This window comes from Phyllostomus hastatus, unplaced genomic scaffold, assembly GCF_019186645.2.
Source record: "Phyllostomus hastatus isolate PE091 unplaced genomic scaffold, TTU_PhHast_1.1 phas_contig_57, whole genome shotgun sequence".
NCBI lineage: Eukaryota > Metazoa > Chordata > Mammalia > Chiroptera > Phyllostomidae > Phyllostomus > Phyllostomus hastatus.
In genome coordinates, this window is record NW_025333912.1 from 3,515,247 (window position 1) to 3,539,832 (window position 24,586).

Genomic DNA, 24,586 nt, shown 5'->3' on the forward strand with positions numbered 1-24,586 from the left:
GTAGACATGGCTTCTCTCTTTTCAGTTTCATTCTCAATCATTTCCTCTCCCTGAGCTTCAGGAGGAAGCTCTGAAAGTCCAGCTACAGCCCATGTGTGGCCATGAGAGTTCCCTAGACCCACAAGGTCAGCCTCCTGCCCCTCACCATGGTCATTCTTCCAGGTCCTGAACATACCTAGTTTTTCCTGAGCAGCCAACTTCTCTGCTTCTAAGGCTGCTTTGTAGTTGTTCTCCAACTCTTTGAGTTCTGCTGTGTGAGCCTCTCTGAGCTCCCTGTGGGACCCCAGGAGAAGGCCACAGTCATCAGTGAAAAGAAGTCCAAGGTTGAGCTGTTATATTCACCTGATCCCATCTCTCCTCCCTCACATAGGAAGCCCGTGAGCAGGCTGGGACACCCTCACTTTTTGATTCATTCTCTTAGCATTTATCCACAGAAGTAGGGAAAGGACTCTTGTTTTCACCAATAACTATTTTGAATGGAGATGATGAGTGCCAGAGATAGTCCCTAAGAATACAGTCTTGAAACTGTGGGCTGCACTAGCTCCTAAGGTGAGTGTTGAAATGAAAGGCTATATGAGTTGCCAAGCCAAGAAAAGGCATAGGAGAAACTTAAATGCACATTAGTAAGTGAATGAAGCCAATGTGAAAAGGCTGCCAGTGTATGATTCCAGCTATTTGTTGTTCTGGAAAATGCAAAAGTATGGTGACAGTCAAAAGATCAGTGCAGTGGTTGCCAGGGATTAGAGGGAAGAGAGAGATAAACAGACAGATCACAGAGGATTTTTAGGGCAGTGAAATTATTCTGTATGATCCTATAATGGTGGGTACATGTCATTATACATTTGTAAAAACCCATAAAATGTGCCTGAGCAGGGTGTTAGCTCAGCTAGTTAGAGCATTGTCCCAATACTCCAAGATTGTGGGTTTGATCCCTGGTCAGGGCACATGCAAGTAAAAACCAAATTTACTTATTTATGCAAGTAAATGCAAATTTACTTATTTATGCATTTACTTGCAACAAATGCATGTCTCTTTCTGTTTCTGTTTCTCTTTCTGTCTTCCCCCTCTTTTACCCTCTCCACTCTCTAAAAAATCAATAAATAAAAATTTTTCTAAAGCAGCCAAGATAGAGGCATAAGTAGATACACTTTGCCTCCACACACAACCAAAAGAAGGACAACAAATTTAAAAACAAAAAGTAACCAGAACTGTCAAAAAATTGAACTGTATGGAAGTCTGATGACCAAGAAGTTAAAGAAATATTGATACTGACTGGCAGAAGGAGTGGAGACAGGCAGCTGGGCAACTGGTGGTTGGAGGACTAGGGCTGGTGGGGCAGCTGGCAGAGCAGGTAGTCCCACATTTGTGTACCAATAAACCAGGAGGAAAAACTGGAGAGTGGGACAGATTGTGCAATCCAGGGTCTCAATGTGGAGAAATAAAGCCTCAAAACCTCAGTGAAAACACCTGTGGGGTTGAGGCAGCAGGAGAAACTTCCAGGCTCACAGGAGAGTTTGTTGGAGAGACCCACAGGGTCCTTAAATATACACAAACCCACCCACATGGGAATCAGCATCAGAAGGGCCCAATCTGCTTGTGGGTAGGGAAGGAAGTGACTGAAAGCCAGCTGGAGAGCTGAGCACGTGGCATTGTTCCTGCTCAGACCCCTCCCCCACATATGCAGTGTGACCTGAGCTGCCCCACCCTGGCAAATACCTAAGGTTCTGTCCCTTACTACATAACAGGTGCACCCAGACAGATAATTATGGCCCAAATGAAAGAACACATCAAAGCTCCAGAAAAAATACAACTAAGTAATGAAGAGATAGCCAACCTATCAAAGGCACAGTTCAAAACACCGGTAATCAGGATGCTCACAGAAATGGTTGAGTATGGTTGCAAAATAGAGGAAGAAGTGAAGGCTATAAAAAGTGAAATAAAGGAAAATATACAGGGAACCAACAATGAAGAGAAGGAAACTGGGACTCAAATCAATGATTTGGAGCAGAAGGAAGAAATAAACATTTGACTGGAACAGAATAAAGAAACAAGAATTCTACAAAATGAGTAGAGGCTTAGGAACCTCCAGGACAATTTTAAACATTCCAACATCTGATTCATAGGGGTACCAGAAGGAGAAGAGGAAGAGCAAGAAATTGAAAACTTATTTGAACAAATAATGAAGGAGAACTTCCCTAATGTGGCAAAGGAAATAGACTACCAGGAAGTCCAGGAAGCACAGAGAGTCCCAAAGAAGTTGGACCCAAGGAAGCACACACCAAGGCACATCATAATTATGTTACCTAAGATTAAAGATAAGAAGAGAATCTTAAAAGCAGCAAGAGAAAAGGAGAGTTCCCTACAAAGGAGTTCCCATACGACTATCAGCTGCTTTCTCAAAAGGAACCTTATAGGCAAGAAGGGGCTGGAAAAAAGTATTCCAAGTCATGAAAGGCAAAGACCTACATCCAATATTACTCTATCCAGCGAAACTATCATTTAGAATGGAAGGGTAGATAAAGTGCTTCCCAGATGGAGTCAAGTTAAAGGAGTTCATCATCACCAAGCCCTTATTATATGAAATGTTGAAGGGACTTATCTAAAAAAAAGAAGATGATCAAAAATGTGAACAGTAAATGACAACAAATTCACAGCTATCAACAACTGAACCTAAAAAAACAAAACAAAACAAAACAAAACAAAAAACAAACTAAGCAAACAACTGGAACAGGAAGAGAATCACAGAAATGGAGATCATGTGGAGGGTTATTAGCGGGGAGGGGGAGGGGAAAATGGGGAAAAGGTACAGAGAATAAGAAGCATAAATGGCAGGTACAAAACAGACAGAGGAGGTTAAGAACAGTATAAGAAATTGAGAGGCCAAGAACTTACATGTATGACTCATGGACATGAACGAATGTGGGGGAATGCTGGTGGGAGAAGGGGTACAGGGTGGAGATAAATAAAGGGGAGAAAAAAATGGGACAACTGCAATAAAAAAAACTTAAAGAAACACATAATGTTTTTTGGCAACACCAACAGTGAACTCTAATGCGAACTATGGATTTTTGGTGCTAATAATTGGTCAATGCAAGGTCCTCCATTGTAACAAATGCACCATGGTAGTGTGGGATGTCAGTAATGGCATTGGCTGTGAAGGTGTGGAGCAAGAGGGTATGTGGGAATTTTCTGTACTTCACACTCCATTTTACTGTGAACCTAAAACTGCTCTAAAAAATAAAGTCTATTATAAAATAAATAAGTTTAATGAATTAAATTAAAAACATTAATTAATTAATTTAAAATGTCTGCTTAAAAAAGCAAGCTTATGACTCAATTAGGAAGACTTCTCTCCACCAGGGCTTCTGCGGCTACTCTGATGCCCAACAGGTAGCAAGGAGGGGATTTTGTGGGTGTCTTTACCCACACAGACAACACACCTCATTATTTCCCCTTGGTAGGTGTTTGGGGCTGTGGTTCCTGCCCCTCCTATACTGTACCTTCTCATTTTGCCCAGGCCCTGATTTAGCAGTAGCGAAAGTAGGAGAAGAGGAGGGGGCTGGGCTGAGGACGATAGTTGTTTATCACAGAAATCCCATATAGAATAAAAAGTGGCTCTTCTCAGCAATCAGCAAAAAGGGAGATTGTAATGGAAATAAATAATTGGGAGAGAAAGTGCAAAACCAAGAATAACCTTTTCTGTGCTACATTTCAGTGACCTCAAATCAAACCATCCTGTTCTCCAAAGACATGTATACTATCTCCCTCAACCCCTTGCCACCCAATCCCATTTGATTCTGTCTGAAATTGCAGTGAAATAAAATCCCACAAGGATGCAGAGGACTTCAAGCTTTCAGTATACAAGGGCTTGTGCTAGAAAACATACCTGTTCTTGTTTTCAAAGCTCTGCTTCATTTCAGCACAGCGGAGATCCATTTCATTGGAGAGCTAGAAATGAGGCCATCATTAGCAACACAGGATTGAGGACTCTACTCCCATTCCAGTCTGAAACTTCTGAGAAGCCTTCTCATTCATGGGGAACACTCCACTCCCCGAGTTTCTCCAACATTACTGAGAGAACAGAACAACTCCTGCCTTGCTCTATGTTGTCTGGTATGTAATCAGTTCATAGTTTTGGTGCACGGAAACCATCTCTGTCACTACAAGGTTTTGTGAGCAGGTCTGGTCTCCTCGGCTGGGCTGTAATCTCTTTGTAAGAGCATGGCCTTTGGACCCTAAGATACATAATTCAATTGAACAATCATTTCTTGAACAAAGGGCTTGGCCTGGAAAAGCCAAAGAAGTTTAAGACATAGACCCTGCCTTCAATGACCTGTAAATCAGTGTTAATAAATCCTCGTTGGTAGAATGGTTGTATCCCAGCAGGGAGGATTTGCTCACTTCCACTCTAACAAATGAGACCTTCTGGTCACTATCTCAGTGGGAATGCACACTTCCAAACTAGTTAGCATCCACTGCCATCTGAGACAAGAGTTCAGGGCTTGTCCTTGTCTCTCTCTGACTAAACAGTGGCACCAGCACTCCTCCCTTGCACAGGGTCACACAACAATGTGGGGTGTTCAGAAGTAAGAGAATTTTATTTCATTTTTTTAGGTGGGAGAATTTTAAGGATCACAATCTGACATCCCTCCATGGAAATAATCTCTAACTATGTTTTCAGCAGGACTGATGCTTCAGTGAGTGAAAATGAGTGTTTTGCCCAATAAAGGTTCTTTTGGTAGAAAGAAACCATAAACCTGGCAGTGTTTTCAGGCAAATATAGTAATGACTCAATAATAGGGGAGGGCTCAGTCTGAGGCACAAGCTGGGTCTCTGTAGGATTCAGAAGCATCTGGGAGGGGATAGAGGGTGAGGGGTGAGCCTGCTGGGAATTCAACCTTTACAAGTGTGTTTCAATAACAACAGGAAAGATGGTGGGGGATTCTGATTATCACTACAGACCAGGCCACCTGCCACATCTGCTCAAAGGGGGAAAGAAGAGACTATGATAAAATAGATGTTAAAATCTAAAGAAAGTGTCACCAAAATCCCCATGTAACACAGAGTGCAACTGACATCAGCAGAATCTAAAGTGTGGGCTTTGGTAGTTTCAATAGCAACAGGAAGTGGTCACTGGAGGCTTCTGGGTAGCTCTTGAGCAACACTGGAAGCAGTGACCATGCTGGTGCCCTAAGCAAGAGCCTTCACAACCTCTGAAACTTATCTCACCACTAGGCAGGAAATGGCTGGCATCCTCTAATGTGGAGAGGACAGGGGCATTGAACACACCTGAGGCACTGGGAGAACTCGCAGAAATTGAGCTGGGACTTGAGAAAGAACTTGAGTTCTTGCAATTATGGGTGAGGATGAGACAGAGAAAGACCACTGGATAACCACAGACTTACCTTCAGAGCTCTTGCCTGGACAACATGACTCCCATGAGTCAAATTCTTAGCATCATGCTTGACAGATGGCAGGTGACCTGAAAATCTTGGCCTTTCCTATACCCATAGGGATGTCAGCTAACATAAGGATCACTCACCGATATTTCGGCAGACTGGTGATCTCTGTTCATTTGCTCTATTATCATCGTCAGCTCTGAGATCTGCTCTTCTAGGTCAGTAATGATATCAGTCCTATGGGATAAGTAGTTCTTCAATCATCCACAGAGCTTCTATTTCATGCAAATTAGGCCTCCTCCTGAGCATGAATGGCTGTGGCCTGGTAAGAGCCGAGCCATGCTCTGCACCTACTCCACCATCACTCCAGTGGGAGAGGAGGAGTAGAAGAGTGGAGAGAAAGAATTTGGCAGTAGGGTAGTTGAGCCTTAAACATGACACTTTTGGTTAAGCTAGTCAGAACTGAGTGGGGTGGTTTGGTTGCCTATTAAATAGAAGGGAAAGAGGAATATGTCATAAATCTATTAGGGTTTGGCCTTGATTTAGTAATGATAGTTGAAATGGAGGGGGAAGAATTTCAGAAAAATTAAGAAATTAAAAGATAGGGAATAAAAATGATGCTAACAGTGAATCAGACCAAAAAATGGGCCAGAAACTGGATGAGGAGGGGATTTAAGAGTGGCTTTCAGACTTGAGAAGGGTTTTCTGTGCTTCTGGATATGGAGCCTTCATGATGTCTAAGACTATTCAGCTGTATTTGGTTGACCTGGAGTAAACAGGGTGGTAAGCCATGCTGTGTGCAGTGCAGCAGAGAGGAGGTCCTTCGTTCAAGAGGCTTAGAAAAACAAAAGGATGTAGGAGGAAAGGGCCTCAGAGTATGAGGAAGAAAAAGGGTATGAGAAGGTTGAACAATAGGGGACTCATAACATGATCTTCAATGCAAACAATACTCACAGCCTTACCAGGGAATAAAACAAGTATGGACTATGTAATTTGTTATGCCACAACCGGTGACAACTTTCTTATTGAGGCCAAGAAGTGGTTGAGAGTGCTGCCTTGACTGTGGATACATGGCCCATCTCCTCCTGCAGAGGGCCTTGGATGAGCAGGGCAAAGAAAACAACACCTGAATGTTCCCACTGGAGGGAAGATAGAGACTGGAGTTTGTTTCTCTAGGCCAAATTGGATCAGGGTGGCTCAACACATGACCTCTCTCAATAGTGGGCTTATCCCCAGTCTGAATCCCTTCTCAAATCCCTTCCTACTGCTAACAGTTTGGCAGTATCCTTTCTGCATACTTACAAATAGGTAGGTGATTAGTCTGTGTGTGTGTTTTCTGTTGTTGTTATTGATCTTTTAAATTTCTGTCTTGAAAAAATACTTTCTCACAGCAATTTAAAGACCAAGGAAGAGATACTCACTGGGCGGCCATTGCAATAGTGCAGAAAGGAAGTTAGCAGATGGGGATGAGAGACTTTGGAGGTAAAATGAAAAGGATGTGGGGATTGCCTTTACATGGCATTATAGGATAGAGAGTGGGTGGGACCTGAGTAACAGAAAGGATGACAGTGTACTCAGCTGGGATGGAGTTAGGCCAGACTCTTTCATGCTACATCTCCCAGAGGGAGAACTGAGTGATACCTTTGTACAAAATGAAAAAGGGAGGCGTACTTGGATTTCCCAGGACCCCTGACTGTACTCTGAGTTCTTGCCCAACAAATTTGGATTATTTTATAAATATTTTATCAGTTCATTAGTTTCAGGAAAAATTGCTCTCTAGTACAAATCACACTACACCCATAGTTTTCCAGACCAGCTGACTGACCTGACCTTCAATCTGATTAGAATGGGGCTGATGGAGCAGAGAGGCAGTGTGGAGAGGAGTGGGCTTATGGCTGAGGCATGAACTGACGCTACAGAACCTCCAGAACAGGGACTCTCTGCAACTGGGAGTGGACATTTGGGGCTTATCCTTGAGGCCAGGCCCAGCCAGGCAAGGATAGGTTTGAGGAGCTGCATGTTGGCCCAAAGACATTACCTGGAAATTTTGACTTTGTCCATGACCTCTGATTTCAAATGCTTTTTCCTATCAAACATCTCATCTCCCAAGGTGACAGAAATTTGCTCTCTATTCCGAAAGAGGCGATAGCCAGGTGACACGTTGATTACTTCCTGAGCATCAAGGTGGAAGGTAAGATAATATTGCAGCATGCTGAGATTCCTTCAAGTCTGCTAGTGCCCTACTCACATCTAAAAACACAGAGATGAAATGGGAGTCCAACACCCAAGTCCTTCCTATGCCATCTCCTAGTTTCCACTCACCTTCATATCTCCAGAGTTCTTTCCTGAGGTCCAATTGCAAGACTCAACTGGATCCAAAACATAACCGTTGACACCCACTCCATACTCTACACCTAGCCCTGTTCCTCCTCTATATTCTCCATTATGGCCAGGAGCCTGGAAGTAGCTGAATATTGTGGAAATTACTCAGTTTTCAAAATTAGACAGGACTGAGTTTAAATCCTAACTCTGCCACCAACCACAGTTACTCAACATCTCTGTGCCCCAGCTTTTTCTTCAGACAATAAGGATAATAACTTCCTCAAAGGGATTAGTGATAATAAAACAAAATAACATATGAGAAAATGCCTAGCACAGTTAAAAAAATTTTTTTTAAGTTAGCTCTTTCTCTGTCCCCTGCTAGCTGCTAAGTCACAACAAATCTGGGCAGGGCTACCAGCTGTCACAAACCCAGAAACAACTGTGGCTTCTAGAGTTGTGCAGGACAGCCCTGCAGGATACAAGACCTGCCACTGTTACCTCCTAAATGTTTATCATGTTCATTCTATCCTTTCACACCCCTGGCCCTGACATAGCCTGAGGCCACCACTGTCTGTCTCTTTTTAGCTCTGGGGATACTTTCCCAGTGAGCCTCTCTGCTTTCAGTCTGGTGCCCCTAAATTCATCATCCTCTCCTCCTGGAAGGCTATGACATTTTTGTTTACTTTTTTTCCTTACCATTAAGGTATTACATGATCCTTTTCTAAGAGGTTTGGGGGAGAAAGAAAAAAAATAGATAAAAGCAGGAAGTTGTAAAAAGCACCAATTATATCCCACCAAAGGTTTTTTTTTTTTTCTAAAATGTAAATCTTACCTGGTCCCATGCCTGTGTCAGACCCATAAAAGCTCCCGGACACCAAAAAGATCAGGTTCAAACTTCTAGGCAGGTGTCAAGGTCCTTCAGGGATTGGTACCCATCTCTTTCTCCAGAACCTCCTGCTCCTATTCCCCTACATGCCCTGATGGCCCTTCACTCTTCACTTGTAGATTTCCAAGTGCAGCAGAGGGTTCCCTGCATCTGGGTATGAGCTGCCCCCCAGCCTGGACTGACTGCCACCATCTGGTTTCCCTGGAACACTCTCTTTGCCCTACACAAGGCAGTAGAGAGGTAATTAAACACACCCTCTGGGGTCTGGTTGAGGCAAGTTTGAGTCCTGGTCCTGATATTTAGCAGCCACATACTATGAGGAGGGCATGACACCTCCTCATAGGATCATTGCAAAGATTCAATGACATAAGTATGTGTAAAGGACCCATGCTCACACACAGTAGGTACTCAATAACTGGTAATCCCACCACCCTCTTTCCACTTTTACTCACATAAGGTAAATTATTGCTCTCCTCTTGTTTTCCTAAATGGCTTTTCACACTGTAAGAGAAAGGTGTGCTCAGAAGCAACCAGAGAACAAAGAGAAGTTCCAAGCTCAGGCGCTGTGCCCTAACCCCACCACTCATCTGTAAAAAGTTTAATTCCTGAGATGATCTCTGAGGCTCCTTTCAGCTCTCAAAATATTACGCTTTAGAAAACAGAAAATATATATATTTTAAAGATTTTATTTATTTATTTTTAGAGAGGGAAGGGAGGGAGATAGAGAGAGAAACATCAATGTGCGGTTGCTGGGGGTCATGGCCTGCAACCCAGGCATGCACCCTGACTGGGAATTGAACCTCTGACACTTTGGTTCACAGCCCACACTCAATCCACTGAGCTATGCCAGCCAGGGAAAACAGAAAATATTTAATGGTCCAGGGATCATTAGTACACAGGCTGTGATAAAATGGCAGGTAGTAAAAAAGTCGGAAATCAACTAGTCACTAGTCTAATAGTAGAACCATTTCTAAAATAAGGGCCAAGAGACTTGGAGTGAAGATCCAAAGGGCTCTCCTATGAGTGGTGCATAATCTCAAATGCACACATTTTTTTAATGATACGTACTTTGTCTACACAACTGCCTTTCTTCTAATTTGCACCAGAATTTGGTGTTCTAGGATTCTAAAATAGCCAGTTAAGTTAATTCAGGATAAGCAAAGTATTACTATTTTGAGATCTGGTGCTAATTCTGACCATAATGAATTTTTGTCTTCAGGTACAGAAACATGAGCATAATATCAGGTATCCAAACACCAAAAGAGTATTTATAAGGAAGTTCATCTAGAAGGTTGAAAGAGTATAAGAGTAATTACTTTCTGACGTGCTGACAAAAACAGGTAGGTCTAGGTATATGATGTTGAGGCCTCTCCCCTTGGCATCAACATACTGGTGTACTGACACATGTACACATACTATAGGCAGCTGCTGTGGTATAGACAACTGAAACCTGCTCTGGATGTTCCATTTACCCACAATCAAAACTACCACGGTATCATTAAGTGTTGTGGAGTTGGTTGCCAGGGTGGGACAGGTTCACAATCTGTGGCTGACTCTGAATGTGGTGAGTGGGGTTGGGAGGACTTTTCCTGGTGGAAGCAGTTCCATCTTAGTCAGTAACCATCAGTCTGGTTTAGACCTCAGGGGCCCTCCAGAGAGGCACTCAGGACTCTCTTGAGGAAACCATTGCTAGGATTTGGCTCCTTAGATGTGACTACCAACCTTTGAGTTTAACTTTCACTGGCAAAAAAAAAAAGATTCTATGTGTTAAAAAATAGTCATGAGTAAGCAATATACACTGATGATACAGCAAGGTCAACATGTAATTTAAGAGTTAGAACCATTTAAATGCAACTTAAATAAACCATATGTTCCCAATTCAAATGTCTACAATGATAATTTGGTCTGTTTTCTTTTGAATTTAGGAAAGCCTTGTTGGGAATCACTGGGTCTCTTTTAAAAAGCTGACCATGGATTTTAGTTTATGTCCTATTTTTTTGCTCTTAGTAAATCTCATTGAGCAAACTGAGACCTTCCACAGCATTGCATTAACTTTAGAACTTCTGGAATGGTCAGAGTGTGACTACATAGATACTCATTTTGTCAGATAATTGGGTTTCTCTCATTGAAAAGTAAAAGGTAAGATCAATCCAGACTGACTCATCTTTACTCTTTTTGTCCTTTGTGAACCTCTTACTCACATTATTCCAATTACACTGACCTAATTTTGACACTTTGTTGACATCAATCAACATTTTCTCATTTAATGAATTCAATGAGTGGTTAATATATGCAAACCACAGTGCTTTGTACCAAGAGAACTGGAATGAGTATAAGAGAGAAAAAGGCACCAAAATACTGAAAATAGAAGAAAAAGAGTTAAGTGCCATGGAGAACTGCAGATAAAGTGATTTGCTAATTATGTCTCTCAGGGGTTGAGAATATCCAGCTCCTGCCATTTTTCAAGGCTCCTGATATCATAAAAAATAAAAACAAAAATTCCCAAGAACTGCTGAAACATGGTTACAACAGGTGAGTTATAGTTCATGTTTAAGAATTGAAAACTTTATACAAAAATCATATTATATGTTTGCAAGAAAATTAGAGGATTCACAAACAGGATGTAATTCAGAGAGTTGAGATGGCATGTTTGAGGACAGACCCAAGTTAAGAGTTGATTGGTGAGCAGTTTCTTCCTATGCCCATTTGAAGGTCATGTCGATGTCTACCTGAGCCTCTTCCCAAGAATGAGAGCAGTGGGCCCTCCTGTGCCTGGCTGCTCCATTTGCCTTCCCAAGTGCTACCTAGGCAGAACTTGGAGGCCAGCTGACATGGAGCCCAGGACAGACTACAATGACCAAGCGGAGGTTCTTTGAATTGTTTTTAGAAGAAGGCAGAGAATAATTTGCCTTGAAGAATCTTCCTGGGAAGTTATAGATACAATCAGCAGGTGTTTGATAGAGAATTTTAAAAACATCCACGAAGTGTTCATCACTAGCCAAATTAGTCTTTCCAAAAATGCAAGTTGGATCATGTCACTCTTCTTAGAATCCTCTGATGGCTTCCCAGCTGTTAGGGGCTAAGCTGTGTCCCACACCCCCAAATTCATGTGTTGAAGCCCTAACCTCTGATATCTCAGAATATGACTATTTGGAGATAAGGCCTTTAGATAAAATGAGGCCATTAGGATGGGCCCTAATCCAATCTTAACGGTGTTCTCATAAGACATATGGGGATACACAGAGAGGACCCAGAGATGGACACATACAAAGGAAAGACCATGTGAAGAGACAGCAAGCAGACAGCCATCTGCAAGCCAAGGAGAGAGTCCTGAGAGGAAACCAACCTGCCAATACCTTGGTCTTTGACTCCAGGCTCTAGAACTGTGAGAAAATAAATTTCTGTTGCTTAAGCCACCCAATCTTTTTTTGTTGTTGTTATGGCAACACTACAAGATGATACAGCACCCCTTTTTAGAGTAAAAGCCAAAGTCCTTTCACAGTGGCCAGCAAGCTTCACTGTATAAATCTCCTATTGCTGCTAATAAACTTACAGTAATAAATTACTATAGGTTTAGTTGATTTATACAATATCAGTTTATCTTACAGTTTTAGAGGTCAAAGTCATCTTACTGGGCTGAAATCAAGGTGTTGGGAGGGTTTTATTCTTCCTGTGGGCTCTAAGAGAAAATCTGTCCCTTGCCTTTTCCTCCATCTTCAAAGCCAGTAATTACATCTCTGTGACCTCTGCTTCTGTTGTCACATTTCCTCTTACACTCTGACTTCCTCTTTCACATATAAGGACCTTTATGTTTACATGAGGCCCAGCTAGATAATCCAGGATGATCTAAACACCTCAAGTCTGCTGTTTAGCAAACATAATTCCATCTGCAATCTTAATTTCCCCTTGGCAAGTAACAGAATATGGTCACAGTGTCCAGGGATTAGGATATGGAGCTCTCTGGGGGACCATCATTCTGCCAAACACATTCATGTCTCTGCTACTTCTCTGAGCTCATCTCCCACCACTCTATCCTCACTTTCTCCATTCCAACCACACTGGCCTCTTTGCTTTCCTGGAATAGGCCAGATGTGCCAAGCAAGTTCCCACTCAAAGCCTTTGAACTTGCTGCTTCCTCTGCCAGAAGTATTTGGCCAAGATGTCAGGGTGGTTTCTGCTGCCCTCTTTATAGAGGGACTTTCCCTGATCTCCATACATAAATAACTGTAAGCTCCAAGAAAGCAGAGCCTTTGTTGTGTTCATGGCTGTTCCCCACAACATTGTTGAAACTCTGCTTAGCAAATAATAGATGCTCAATAAATATTTACCAAATAAATAAACAAGTGGAATACAAAGACTCATGGAAGATATAAAACTAAGTTAAACTTCTGAGTTTATAAAATGTGGGCAAAACTTTAAATACATAAGTAAACATTGAATTGTAATTTATATAAAATCTTAGACAGAAGAAAGTAATCAGTAAAAGGATAAATACCACCAATGGGAGGGAGGTTCTTTGCCTGTGACAGGAATCAGGCAGTGTACCCTTTTGGGGAAACCATTGTCAGGGCACCTCAGATGAGAGCTCATTTGTAGTGATTTTGAATGCTGTGGGTACAGAGGGCCATAGAATCTATATGTAGGATCTGAGGTTAGGGGAAAATTACGGTAGGTTCTGGCAATTCTCTGACCTTTCTGTCAGCAATTAGTTCAAGTCAGGCAAGGGTGTGAAGGCCAAGGAGAGAGATTGTTGTATTCACATACTTCAAATCATTCCCAACCCGTGGATGTGCAATACTTACTTTGGGGAGACAATAGGTTTTGTTGTTGGTTGGACATAATTTTGTTTTTTTGAAGCTGGAGGAAGAGTTAGCCTGAAAGGAAAAAATTAATAGCAAAAAAAATAAAAGAGAAAATTGGAAATTCAGAAGCCTGTTTTAGTAGGTAGATCAGCCCATAGACCCAAAATTGGAATACATGGCTGATAATGGACAGTCTTTTTGCAACCTCAGGCTGAATGCCTTAGCACTTGTTCACTGTTCTGGGGGGTCCCTGGGTTGGCGGCACAGATCATCTTCCAGTTCCCAAAGCTCTTCATCCCTCATGGAGGGGTAGCTGCCATGGGTCCCTTTGGTTGGAAGCCCCCTTTTCTCTGCTCAACTAACTCTGCAATGCCCTCATTTACAATGACACTAAACCTAGGCAGGACTGGCAAGAGCAATGAACAGCTAATAGGCTGGCAGGGAAAGCTGTGCAAAACTAGGTTTTCTGGCCCTCTTGGGATTTTTGCTACCAAATTGTTTTGAAAATCTTGTGAAAGAAAGAAGGCTGTCGATGGACCCCAAGTCTCCAGGCCATAGTCTATCCCAGGTAATCCTTACTTGGGCTTCCCTGTGGAGGTCTTTCTTGGTGGCTGAGGTGTCTTGATTAGCTTCCGTGGTCCCAAGTTGCAAGGGTCCCAGCAGCTGCAGTAGACGAGAGGGCTGGGGTACATGGCAGGAATATGGGGCAGTCTTGGCTTCTAGGTCAGGAGGCCCTCAATGAATCAAGGGGAAAAAAACAGAGAGTTACACCATTTAGAGTCAAAGCAACAATATTTAGAGACAAGTTGGGAAGAACCCAGGGAAGGCCCGAAGCACAGATGGTAGATTCTGGAAGCTGGTACATGGTAGATTCTTGATCTGGTACAGGGTCTTGACTACAGAATCACACCTCATCCTTTGCCACCCAGTAGGCTTGGCTTGAAAGTATTAACTTGTCATAACTGAGTGTTTACTGTGAGCCAGGCACACAAAAAGTAATCAATTATTCTGATCCCAATTTTACAGGTGAGGATAATGAGGATCAGAGAGGTCATGGAGATAGCAAGTTGCAGAGTTGGGAACAAACCTAAGTCTGCCTGACTCCTAAGCCCTTGCTCTTCCATCAGGTCACACTAGCTCTCTCTAAAGTGAAGAGAAATTCCTACAGCAGGTCATGCACAGAATGTTCTGGAAAATTAGCTCTGTTACTCAAATTAAACTGGCTCTCCCAGTTTTTTTCCTGGCCACCTGCCTGAATTACAGTCAAAACTCTTCCTTCTTGGCTCCATAAAAAGAAAAACAAAAACCCCTATAAATTGGCATGAAAGACAACTACCAGATAAACATGATCACACTTGATTATCCTTTTCTTTCCAGAACTCCACTAAAATCAGAGTTCAGGATTAAAAGAGGTTTAATCTCATAAAGAGAATGAGAGAGGAGACAGTACTGCCCAAGTGACATTAATACATGTTTGGCACAATAGCTTCCTCCCTTCACATACCATAAAAGGCTACAGCCTATGTGTATGCACTAGAAGGAACCGTATCCCATGTGCAAGACCCCAAGACTCAGAAATTGACACTGGTACATCATCTAATAATACTAATAGGCATTTCACAGGTCTTTGGGCTTCCCTGTGGAGGTCTTTCTTGGTGCTGAGTCAAATAATACTCCTTCCCCCACTAAACATCCATGTTCTAATCCCTGGAACCTGTGAATATAGATTTTTTTGTTGTTGTTCCAAAGGAGCTTTACAGCTGTGATTAAGTTAAAGATCTTGAGATGGAGAGATTATCTGGATTATCAGTGTGAGCCCAAGGTAATCACAAGCATCCTTATAAAAGGAAGGTGGGAGAGTCAGTCAGAAAATGGTCAGGTAGAAGTGATCTAGAAAGTGTCATGAGCCATGGAGAGTGGTCAGCCTTTAGAAACCGGAAAAGAAAGAAAATGATTCTTCCCTAGAGTCTTATCAACACCTTTATTTGATTTATAAGATAATAAACTGGTGTTTTAAGCCACTAAATTTGTGGTAATTTGTCACAGAGCATTTCTAATAAAAAACAGAAAATTTAGCAATAGAAACATAAAAACCTAAGAAAAGAAAAATTATATAATTACTCCAGGTTAAAAAAATTGTATAGGAAAGCAGATATAATCATAGTAAGGTACATACACATATTTATGTAAATATATATTGATTTAACTAAAAAGTGAATTGTGACTACAACTGGTGGGAGGGCAATGGCAGGCGAATGAATATGTGAAATCCTCAGCTACTAATAGCAGGAAGTCAATAGAGAATGTTTAAAATTGAAAAATTAACAGAGTAGAGACAAGTTATTTAGAAGCATGAAGTTAAGTTCCAAAAAAAATAGCTAAAAGAGTTGAAAATAATTGTCTCTAGTGAATCTCTGGAGAGCACACTGAAGAACAGAACCAAAAAGAGGGGTGGGGAAGAAATTGTAACATTTCATTAATGAATTTTTAGTACAATTTTATTTTGAAATGTCTGTGGATTATTTGATAAAAATGAAAATTAACACCAAAAATGCTATGAGAGCCAAGAGACCAACAGAAGCATTATAATGATAGATTTAACACAAATTTCTGTCAGTGACTGGTTTCCATTAGTTTACTGAAATAAATTTGCTTAAGAATCAGCTGAAAAATGAAAAACCTTTTTTCTAACGTGACTGATGCTTGAGATACCCAGTTAGAGCTAAATGGGACTGTAACGTTAAATACATTTTACAGATGAGGAAAAGTTAGGCTCAAAGTCATGAAGTGACTCTGGGACACCTATACATGCTCACTTAAGAGCACACATACTTACAGCTCCTGCTGTGAGTACCATGCTAGATGCTGGGGATACTGAACTTTTGCACCTTGCCTTCGGAAAGTGTGCAGGTACTAGGGTCGTCTCAGGAAGGGAACTGAGTGAGCTGTGGAGCCAGGACAAGAGACAATACCTTGAGGAAAGGTAGGATGTGCAGGTGGACTGAGCCCAGGGTACGGTGTGGAGTAGAAATTAGGGCTAGAAAGGAGGCCAACAGGATGGATAAACAGCAAAGACCTGAACATCAGATGACAGGGCCGCCTTGTCTGTTTGTGCTCCCTGGTGTTTGGGGCCCTAGCCAGGAGATCTTAGGGAGATGAGATCAGGGAAGCAGATGGGGTGGAGCACCCCAGTGAGAAGACAATGCCACAGGGGTTAGAATTGAGGTGACAATCTGAAAGGAGGCTGCAACACTAGCAAAACAGTAGCTTTGCTTCCGCTTAGGACGGGGTGTCTGCTTCCCGTGAGGGCGGGGGCCAATCCTGAGGCAGGAAGTGACAGGCGAAGGCGGGCCAGCTCCCAGCAACCAGCTGCCCTCCCTATTCCATTTCTTGCCTGCCTGTCCGGATTGTGCCATTCTTAAGGCCTGGACTTTGTCATGTCATTCTCTGTGCCCTCACGGGGCCTGGCAAAACAACTTGTCCAAAACGCCTATTTGATAAATACTTGTTGCTGGATTACAAACTGGGTGATTATAACCACAGGGACCTGCTCAACCAGGAGAAACTGATCCAAGGATGAAACTGCAAAAATGTAACGGCCATTACAATATTATAGATAATATTAAAAATTAAAATTAAAATAAGAGGCCGAAGCACCACCGGCGCCGCGAGAGGACCTCGGGACCGCCCACATCCGCGTGTGCGAGCGGAGCCTAGCAGAACTTGCGGATAGAACTGAAGCAGCGCCTGCGGGCCCTCCGCATCAAGGAGGGGCTGTTCCAGTCCCGCCTCTTGACACATAAACTCCAGGGACTGTCGCAGAGACCACCACTAGAACCAGCCTGGCGGACTTGCAGGGGGCCGCGGGGTTCAGCCTTGCGAGTCTGCGCAGGCGCAGGCCTCCGGCACGCGCACGTCTTTCCTTACGCGCATGTCGCGTACTTTCCCCTCGCGCGCCAGTCTCTTCGAGCCTGTTGGGGTACTCTGAGCCACCTTGTGCACTGGGTAGTGAAACGGCTAGTGGGAGAACGGCGTGGGTACGTGCTCCTTCAAGGGAGCGTGATGTGATGAAGGGCGGCCAAAGGAATGAAAAAGCCAAAATGTTACAATCAATGGAGTTTTTTTACATAGATTTTAATTAATCACTTGAAAGCCTGTGGAAACATGAAAAAATGCTCATGCACAAAGCTATAAGATGGTATGTGTGCAGGGGATACAATTATGTAAAAGTATGTGCCTACACGGAAAAGGGTTAGAGAAGAATATATTTAAAAATGACAAGTTGGGCTAGAATGTCAGGATTATGATTTTCTTCCTCCACAACATTGTTTACTAAAATTTTCCTTGAGCTTTGGAGTTACGTGGGACTGACTTTGCATATAGATTCCTCTGCTTACCAGCTGTGGGACCTCAAGAAATTAACTTTGTTTCGTGCGTCGGCGTTTGCTCATCTGGAAAATGGGCACGTGGGAGTTCAGTCCTCACTGGGCAAACCTGCACACGAAATGAGACCATGTCAGCGAAGCTCTTGGCTCACTGCCTTGCACACATTAGGTTCTCAAAACCTGATAACTGAGTTTAGGAATATAATGACCCTTGGTGGTATTTTGTTTACAGAAGCTTTTCTTTCTAACTTTAGGTAGTGAATAGGTTTACTTTCTGTGTGTGTGTGTGTGTTAAAATAGGCTGATTGCAAAGAAAATTATAATCTGAAGGAAGTAAAATTTATTCAAAATACTAACAACTAGAAAAGACCACTGAAAATATTTTAGTTAGGGTCTTCTAGAATGTTCTCTAGTCTAAAGAAATAGATTTACATAATTGTCCATAAACAGGAACAAACTCTTTGTATTTTTTCTTTGCTTTTTTCTTTCATTTTGCATTTTTTCCCATTTACATTTTTAAGCCAGTTTTATTGATGAAAGTTTTTCCTTTTTTTCCTATTATAAACTGTGCCATGGTGTGTATTCTTTTGCTCAAAAAGTAAAGGCCTCTCCCTCCAAATACCCATGAAGATGATGCTCAAAATATTTAACAATCAGTAAGACAAGGTTATCAAATAATCAGAATAGACATGGGCTACAAGGCTGGAAGAACGTCCTGGAGGACTCCACTCCTACCCCATATGCTAGGCATTAACCTCTTAGTTACCGAATCATGAGGAAGTCTGGGGGTGCCAGGAGGAAGAGTTGGGCAACCCAGGTGACAGGGAGGACATTTGAGGGCCTTGGACAATGTGTACTTACAACTAGTATGGCAGTACTTCAATATTTCAATAATGTGCATACCAGCTAAACATTAGCCTTTGACTTTACGTACTCTCCCAAGAAGTAACCACTGTTTTTTTTTGTATCCTTCCAGAAATTATATATATATATATATATATATATATATATATATAGTACATATAAAATCTTTAACATTTTAACATAAATTAGAGCATACTTTATGCCCTATGCCAGCCTTGCTCTTTTTGCGTGAGATTATCTAGTAGATGTTTCCATATTAGCATAGATAGATCTAACACATTCACAGTGGTGGATATTGCATTGTATGGCTCTAAGATTACAAGGATGTGTGTGCACGCATGCATGTGTGATTTAAGATTTTTTTCTCCCCATTATTTTCCTGTCTCTTCCTGATGGTTTTACCTGTGGTTGAGTGGACTGAATGTGCCACCTGGTGGTTATCAGTGAGCCAACCTTCAGAAAGGTCACTGGTTAGTATTAATTATCAGAAGAAAATAATTATATAAAACATCCTTTCCAAAGAGCTTACCTTGGGACTGCCTGAAGATTTGTTTTTCCCATGTGATTTCTTCCCATATCCAGAGTCTTAAAGACATCACAATGGTATAAAGAAATTGTTTTTCATCAACACAAAATCAGAATTCATTTTAAGTCAAATCCAGAAGTTCCAGAATTTAAGACTCTAGTGGTCATTCCAAGTGATTGAAATTCCAAAGCAGAAATTGCAGAGTATGTGTAGTGTAGAGAGACAGACTTCCAGTGAATCGTCACAAGCTTTTATAAAGGGTGAATTGGCATGAAAATCGATGTCCCTTCAAAAGACAATCTAGTTTGAATCTTCCAATACTGCAATGAAAGTCAAAGTAGGGGAGAAAGTCACTCTTCTATTCAGACTTTCTTGACGTGGGCCTTGAGTTGTGAGGTTTGTCCTTGGTAGAAGGTTGTCAAAGGTTTGTTTCTTTTATTGCTATGGAAACAGAATGGCAGCACCTCATTTGCTAAGGCATTCTGCTCTTAAAAAGACTAGAAGAGCACCCAGTTAACAAATTCTCTAAGATGTAAGACAAAATACACGTAAGCTATACTTTCAGAGGAAATAGAATTAAGCAGCACTCCTCGGTTTAGTTGGCCTATGGCAGCAGTTGCCAGATGGAATCCATGATGGAGTTTAAGCTTCTGTCATTTGCCCAGAGAAACCTAAAACCTGAAAGTGGGCACTTTCTTCCTTGAATTTCAAGCTTTGAAATCTGTGAAAGTGCAAATCCCCAAGAGTAGGAGTCTCAGGTGCTGGGAGCTCAGACTTTTTTTTTCCTAAATAAGGCTGTTTTTTTTTCTCATTATAGGAGAAAATACTTATTATAGACTAGTGGCTTTCATTATATTTTACTGAAACTCACTATAAGAAATATATTTTACATACTTTATAATAAAAAGTTGTATGAAATAATACCCTTGTTATATACTATTCTCATCTATGTTTTCTTTTAAAATGAAAACTGATTATAAGTTCACTAGATTGATTTCATGATCTACTGATGAGTTACAACCCATAGTTTACAAACATTATTTATAAATTCATCCATTCATTCTACTCCAGATTATTATTTACTGCATAAATAATATGCAGGTGTGGGGATACACAAGGTTTGTCCAGAAAAAGTCCAGCCACTGTTAATATAACAAGAATGATTTGCGCAAAATCTATGTAACCTGGCAGCCAAGGAGAATGGACTGGAATGCACATGTGTGAACAATGATGACTTCACTCTACCAGTCAGTGGGGGCAGTAGACACTGAAGAGTGAACATGTGTACTCTATGGCTGTGGCACTGAAAATGACTGAGTGATTAGAAAATTTTGCCTTAAGCTTAAACATTTCTCTGCAGAAAGAAGGCTGCAGCTATGAGCACCTGGTGACTGGCAGCTTCATCATGACAATGTTCTCAGTCATGAATCACATCTTATATGGAGTTTTTAGGTGATCAAATCACCGAGGTGAATCAGCCCCTCTACCACCTAGATTTACCACCCTGTGACTTCTGGCTTTTCCCAAAACTAAAATCATCTCTGAAAGGGAAAGAGATTTCAGACCATCAGTGAAATTCAGGACAATACGATGTGGCAGCTGATGGCTACTGGGAGACATGTGTAAGGTCCCAAGGTGCCTACTTTGAAGGGGACTGGGGCATCATTGTCCTATGTACAAAGTTTCTTGTATCTTCTTCAGTAAATGTCTCTACTTTTCATATCACGTGGCGGGATACTTTCTGGACAGACCTTGTACATCAGTTACAGTGCTCCTTAGAGCTTTGAGACTAGTGGGGGAAACACAATAAATTGAATAAAAGCACAATGAAGCTGACATTAAGGTCCTTACCAGATGCAATGGGAATGTGTGGCAGGAATTTCTCTTCTAATGAGTCTGACAACGAACAGTTTTAATCAGAGAGAGGCTCTGACTAGTTTTGCATGTTAGAAAGATCATTTTGACTGCAATGTAGAGAAATAATTGGAGGGACCAAGACAGGAGGCAGAGAAACCAGTTTAGCGGTCAAATGAGGCACAAAGGTGGCCTTAAACTAAGGGAGCAGCAGTGGGATGGAGAGTACAGTGTGCAACAGGACTTGATCAACTGGATGTCAGGGTGAGGGAAAGGAGGAGGCAATGATGATTCCTTGGTTTCTAACTTAAACAATTGAGTAGATGGTGGTGCCACTTATTGAGATAGGAGAGTCTGAGGGATAAACGGGCTGAGGGGAGTAAGAGCTCACTTCAGGCTTGAATATGTTGAATTTGACTGGCAGTGGGACATCCAAGTGGTCTATTACATGTTTGGGAATTCCAAAGAGGAGTCTGGGCTAAAAACACTAAAAACACTTCGGAGTTTTCCGAAGTAGATATTTAAAGCCAGATCTTTGAAGTGGCTTAAATCAAAGAGGTTCATTAATTTCATGACCTACAAAGTAAGGAGGCAGTGCTACCAGAGTTCAGGCATATTCAGCAATGTCATTGAAGAACTGTTTTTTTTTGTTTTTTTTTCATTTTTCTGTCATGCCAACCTCAGTGTGTTGACTGAGGGTAGTCATGGTTGTGTTGGCAGAGGCAAGTGGCACCAGATGTTAGATGGGTGGAATCAGACCAGACCTTGTTTCAGCAACCTTGGTACCTGCGTTCTGGCTAGAAAAGAATTCAGAGCCAAGACTCAAACTATAAGAGAAAATTTATTTAGAAAGTCACAGATGTTGAAGTGAGCAGTAGAAGAAATTGGCTCAGGAAACAAGTTACAGAGGCAAAAGAAGGGGCCCTTGGAGCTTAGGAGGGAAAAAGAGGAGGGGGACAGCAAGGGCATGCTCCCAAGGGGGAACGCACACTGGGTCTTCTGTCCTAAGAGCTTTTAAGGCTGGCGATTTTAGGGGAGGTCTCAGAGGAGGATCTCAATAGAACATTCATCAGCTTTTCAGGTGTGCCCTTTCAGGGCTGTGGTCTCCACTGACTGATGGGTGCCAGGGCAGGGGGTCACTAGTCAGTGCAGCTGGTCCTGATGGCAGCCACGGCATCACTTGTCTGGTTTTGCTGCTTTTCTGAGCCTAGAGCTGAAACATAGCTGAGGCCTAGATGTTATCCCTAGGGGTTAATGCTTAAGGGAGTGGCTGTGCAAGGGTCTGAATGGGAGTGGCATGAGACCACTCTTCTGTCCTGTTTTTCTTCCAAGGGGGTCTACCACATGATTAGCAACATGCCAAGGGAGGAAATGTCAGGGGAGGGTCCGAACTGCATAACCAGCTATATGAAAGGTCAGGGGGCCTAAGCTGCACAACCAGCAATATGCTAGGGGAGGAAAGGTTACCCTGGGGGCGAGGTCCTGGTTTTCCCAGTTTTGCCCATTGCTACACACCTGGGGCTTTCCACTGTGGTGCCCTCCTGTACCTGCTCCATTGTCCTTGTTCTGCTCATGTATGTCTGCCTACCACAACTGCAAGCACCATGAGCAGACTAGATGGAGACACTTTAAAAGCTAGCAGCAAGGGAAAGACGTTACAAAGAGAAAGATGGACTGATTTGACTAGTCATCTAGTCAAATCCATCTCCAGCTAGAGATAGAATGTTTGAGTCTGTTTATTGTGTTAAATTTTATATTTAAATGCTCTTTATGATTTAAAAAAAGTAGGATTTGGGCCTTCTGTGTGTCACTGGATATAAACAAAGATGAAGTTTTTGAAGGAAAACCCCAGCCACTTGGCTTGGCCAAGGCTTAGCACTAATTACCATTATGTGGGGATGTTTTTTCTTCCTTTACTCATTTTAGACATTAGTACAACTCTGTCAGCTCTAAATGGCAGACAGGAAAGAAAGAAAGGCTTTTGTGGGGGCTAAGTGTAAACTGCTCTTCTCTTTGGTTGAATTTAGGAATATTTTGGCATTGCACTAAAGGTTCTTTTTTTCCCCAAAGACCCAGAAAGAGGACTGATGTTACTAACATTAGTGATTTTGCTGAGAAGGCAAATACATTTTATGAAATAATACTTTGATTTTTATAATTTGACTTTTTTGTATTTTTTCTCTAACTAATCTCACATCACCTTTGGTGCATTTTACTCATACTTTCTTGCACTGAAGAACAAAACACTTCAAGTTATTGCTGGTAACACAGCCTTGTATTTTATAGCATCTTTGCCAAAACTGCACAACATCTGTTCATTTGACAATTTTATGGCATTTGGCTCTTATTTAAAAAAAAAACCAAACTAATGAAAAACAAAACTTGATACTAGCACAACTCAAACTTAATAAAAACAGAGATCAAAGTCAATGGGATGCTGAAAGTATCCAATCTTTACCCTTATCAAAAGACTATTGGACTGACTGTGTATCTACTGAGAATGGTTTGTGAAAGAAAACACAAAGACACTGGAAGTATCTCTAAATATTTTATCAAAGAAGTAGAGACCCATATACTTCATTTACTCTTCACAAAACATTCACAATTCTAAATGGATATTAAATGAATTTAAAAAATGTACTGCAACTAAATTGTGACAAACAGAAGAGAACATCAAATAACTTTTCCTATTGCAGTCTACTAAATTTTCAAATTTAGTTTCTTGGAAAGTTTCTAAATAGCTAAAACTTTTTACCAGACTAAAGGGGTCCATTTGCCTGTGTACATCAAAGCCCAGTAAAAACATGAACAGGAGCTTCCAGCAAAGAAAGCAAGCTTAATTTTTGGAAGTGGACCAGGCTGAGTCACAGGTGAGCTAATGCTCAAAGACCTGGCTTCCTGATGGCTTTCAGGAGATGGGTTATATAGGGGAAAGATCATTAATCGTGATGACTAAGAGAGTTATGGTCATGGTCTCTATGGCCGATCAACACTAGGGTAGGGGGTAGTTGATCAGTGCCGTTGTCAGCCTTGGCCTTGCTTAGTCTGGTTTTGCCACTTTTCTAGGCCTAGAGCTGAAACAAAACAGATACCTAGTATTATCTCTAGTTTGATGGAAACTCTTGTCTCTGTGGTCACTCTTATTCCTAAAATTATTTGATGCTCATCAGAATCTCACTGCCCTGAGGGCTTAATGATTAAGGAAGTGGACATGCAAGGGAGGAGGAAGCCAGTGAGTCAGATGCTTGATGAGGCCAGTTTGAATGAAAAGGAAAGGGAGAAAATTTCTGCTAAAGAAATGAAGCTTTTTTGTGGTTACAGAATATCAACAGTATATTGAGGACACCAAGAAAAGAACTGCTTCACACTCACTCTATTCTATTTTTTAAAAATATCTTAAGAAAATATAATAAGATCTGTTTACTATATATGACTATTGTTGGTTTGGTAAACAGAGGTTGTTTTCTGTACAGAAAAAAACTGTAATGAAAAGACTTTATGCAGGACTATCTGCAAAAAGAACTGGGACAAATATACAGGAAGACAAA

General features: G+C 41.6%; 1 protein-coding gene across 1 annotated transcript in view; it reads right to left on the bottom strand.

Annotated features, from left to right (window-relative positions):
* Positions 1–14,101, bottom strand: part of FLACC1 (flagellum associated containing coiled-coil domains 1) — a 28,443-nt gene extending 14,342 nt beyond the window's left edge. Inside the window, exons 1-7 of the mRNA XM_045847667.1 lie at positions 13,989–14,101; positions 13,410–13,481; positions 9,060–9,108; positions 7,438–7,571; positions 5,543–5,636; positions 3,887–3,948; positions 176–273 (exon numbers count right to left, since the gene is read on the bottom strand). Coding sequence (XP_045703623.1) covers positions 176–273; positions 3,887–3,948; positions 5,543–5,636; positions 7,438–7,571; positions 9,060–9,108; positions 13,410–13,481; positions 13,989–14,101 — 622 coding nt within the window. The remainder of the gene's footprint in view (positions 1–175; positions 274–3,886; positions 3,949–5,542; positions 5,637–7,437; positions 7,572–9,059; positions 9,109–13,409; positions 13,482–13,988) is intronic.
* Between the last annotated feature and the right edge of the window lie 10,485 nt (positions 14,102–24,586).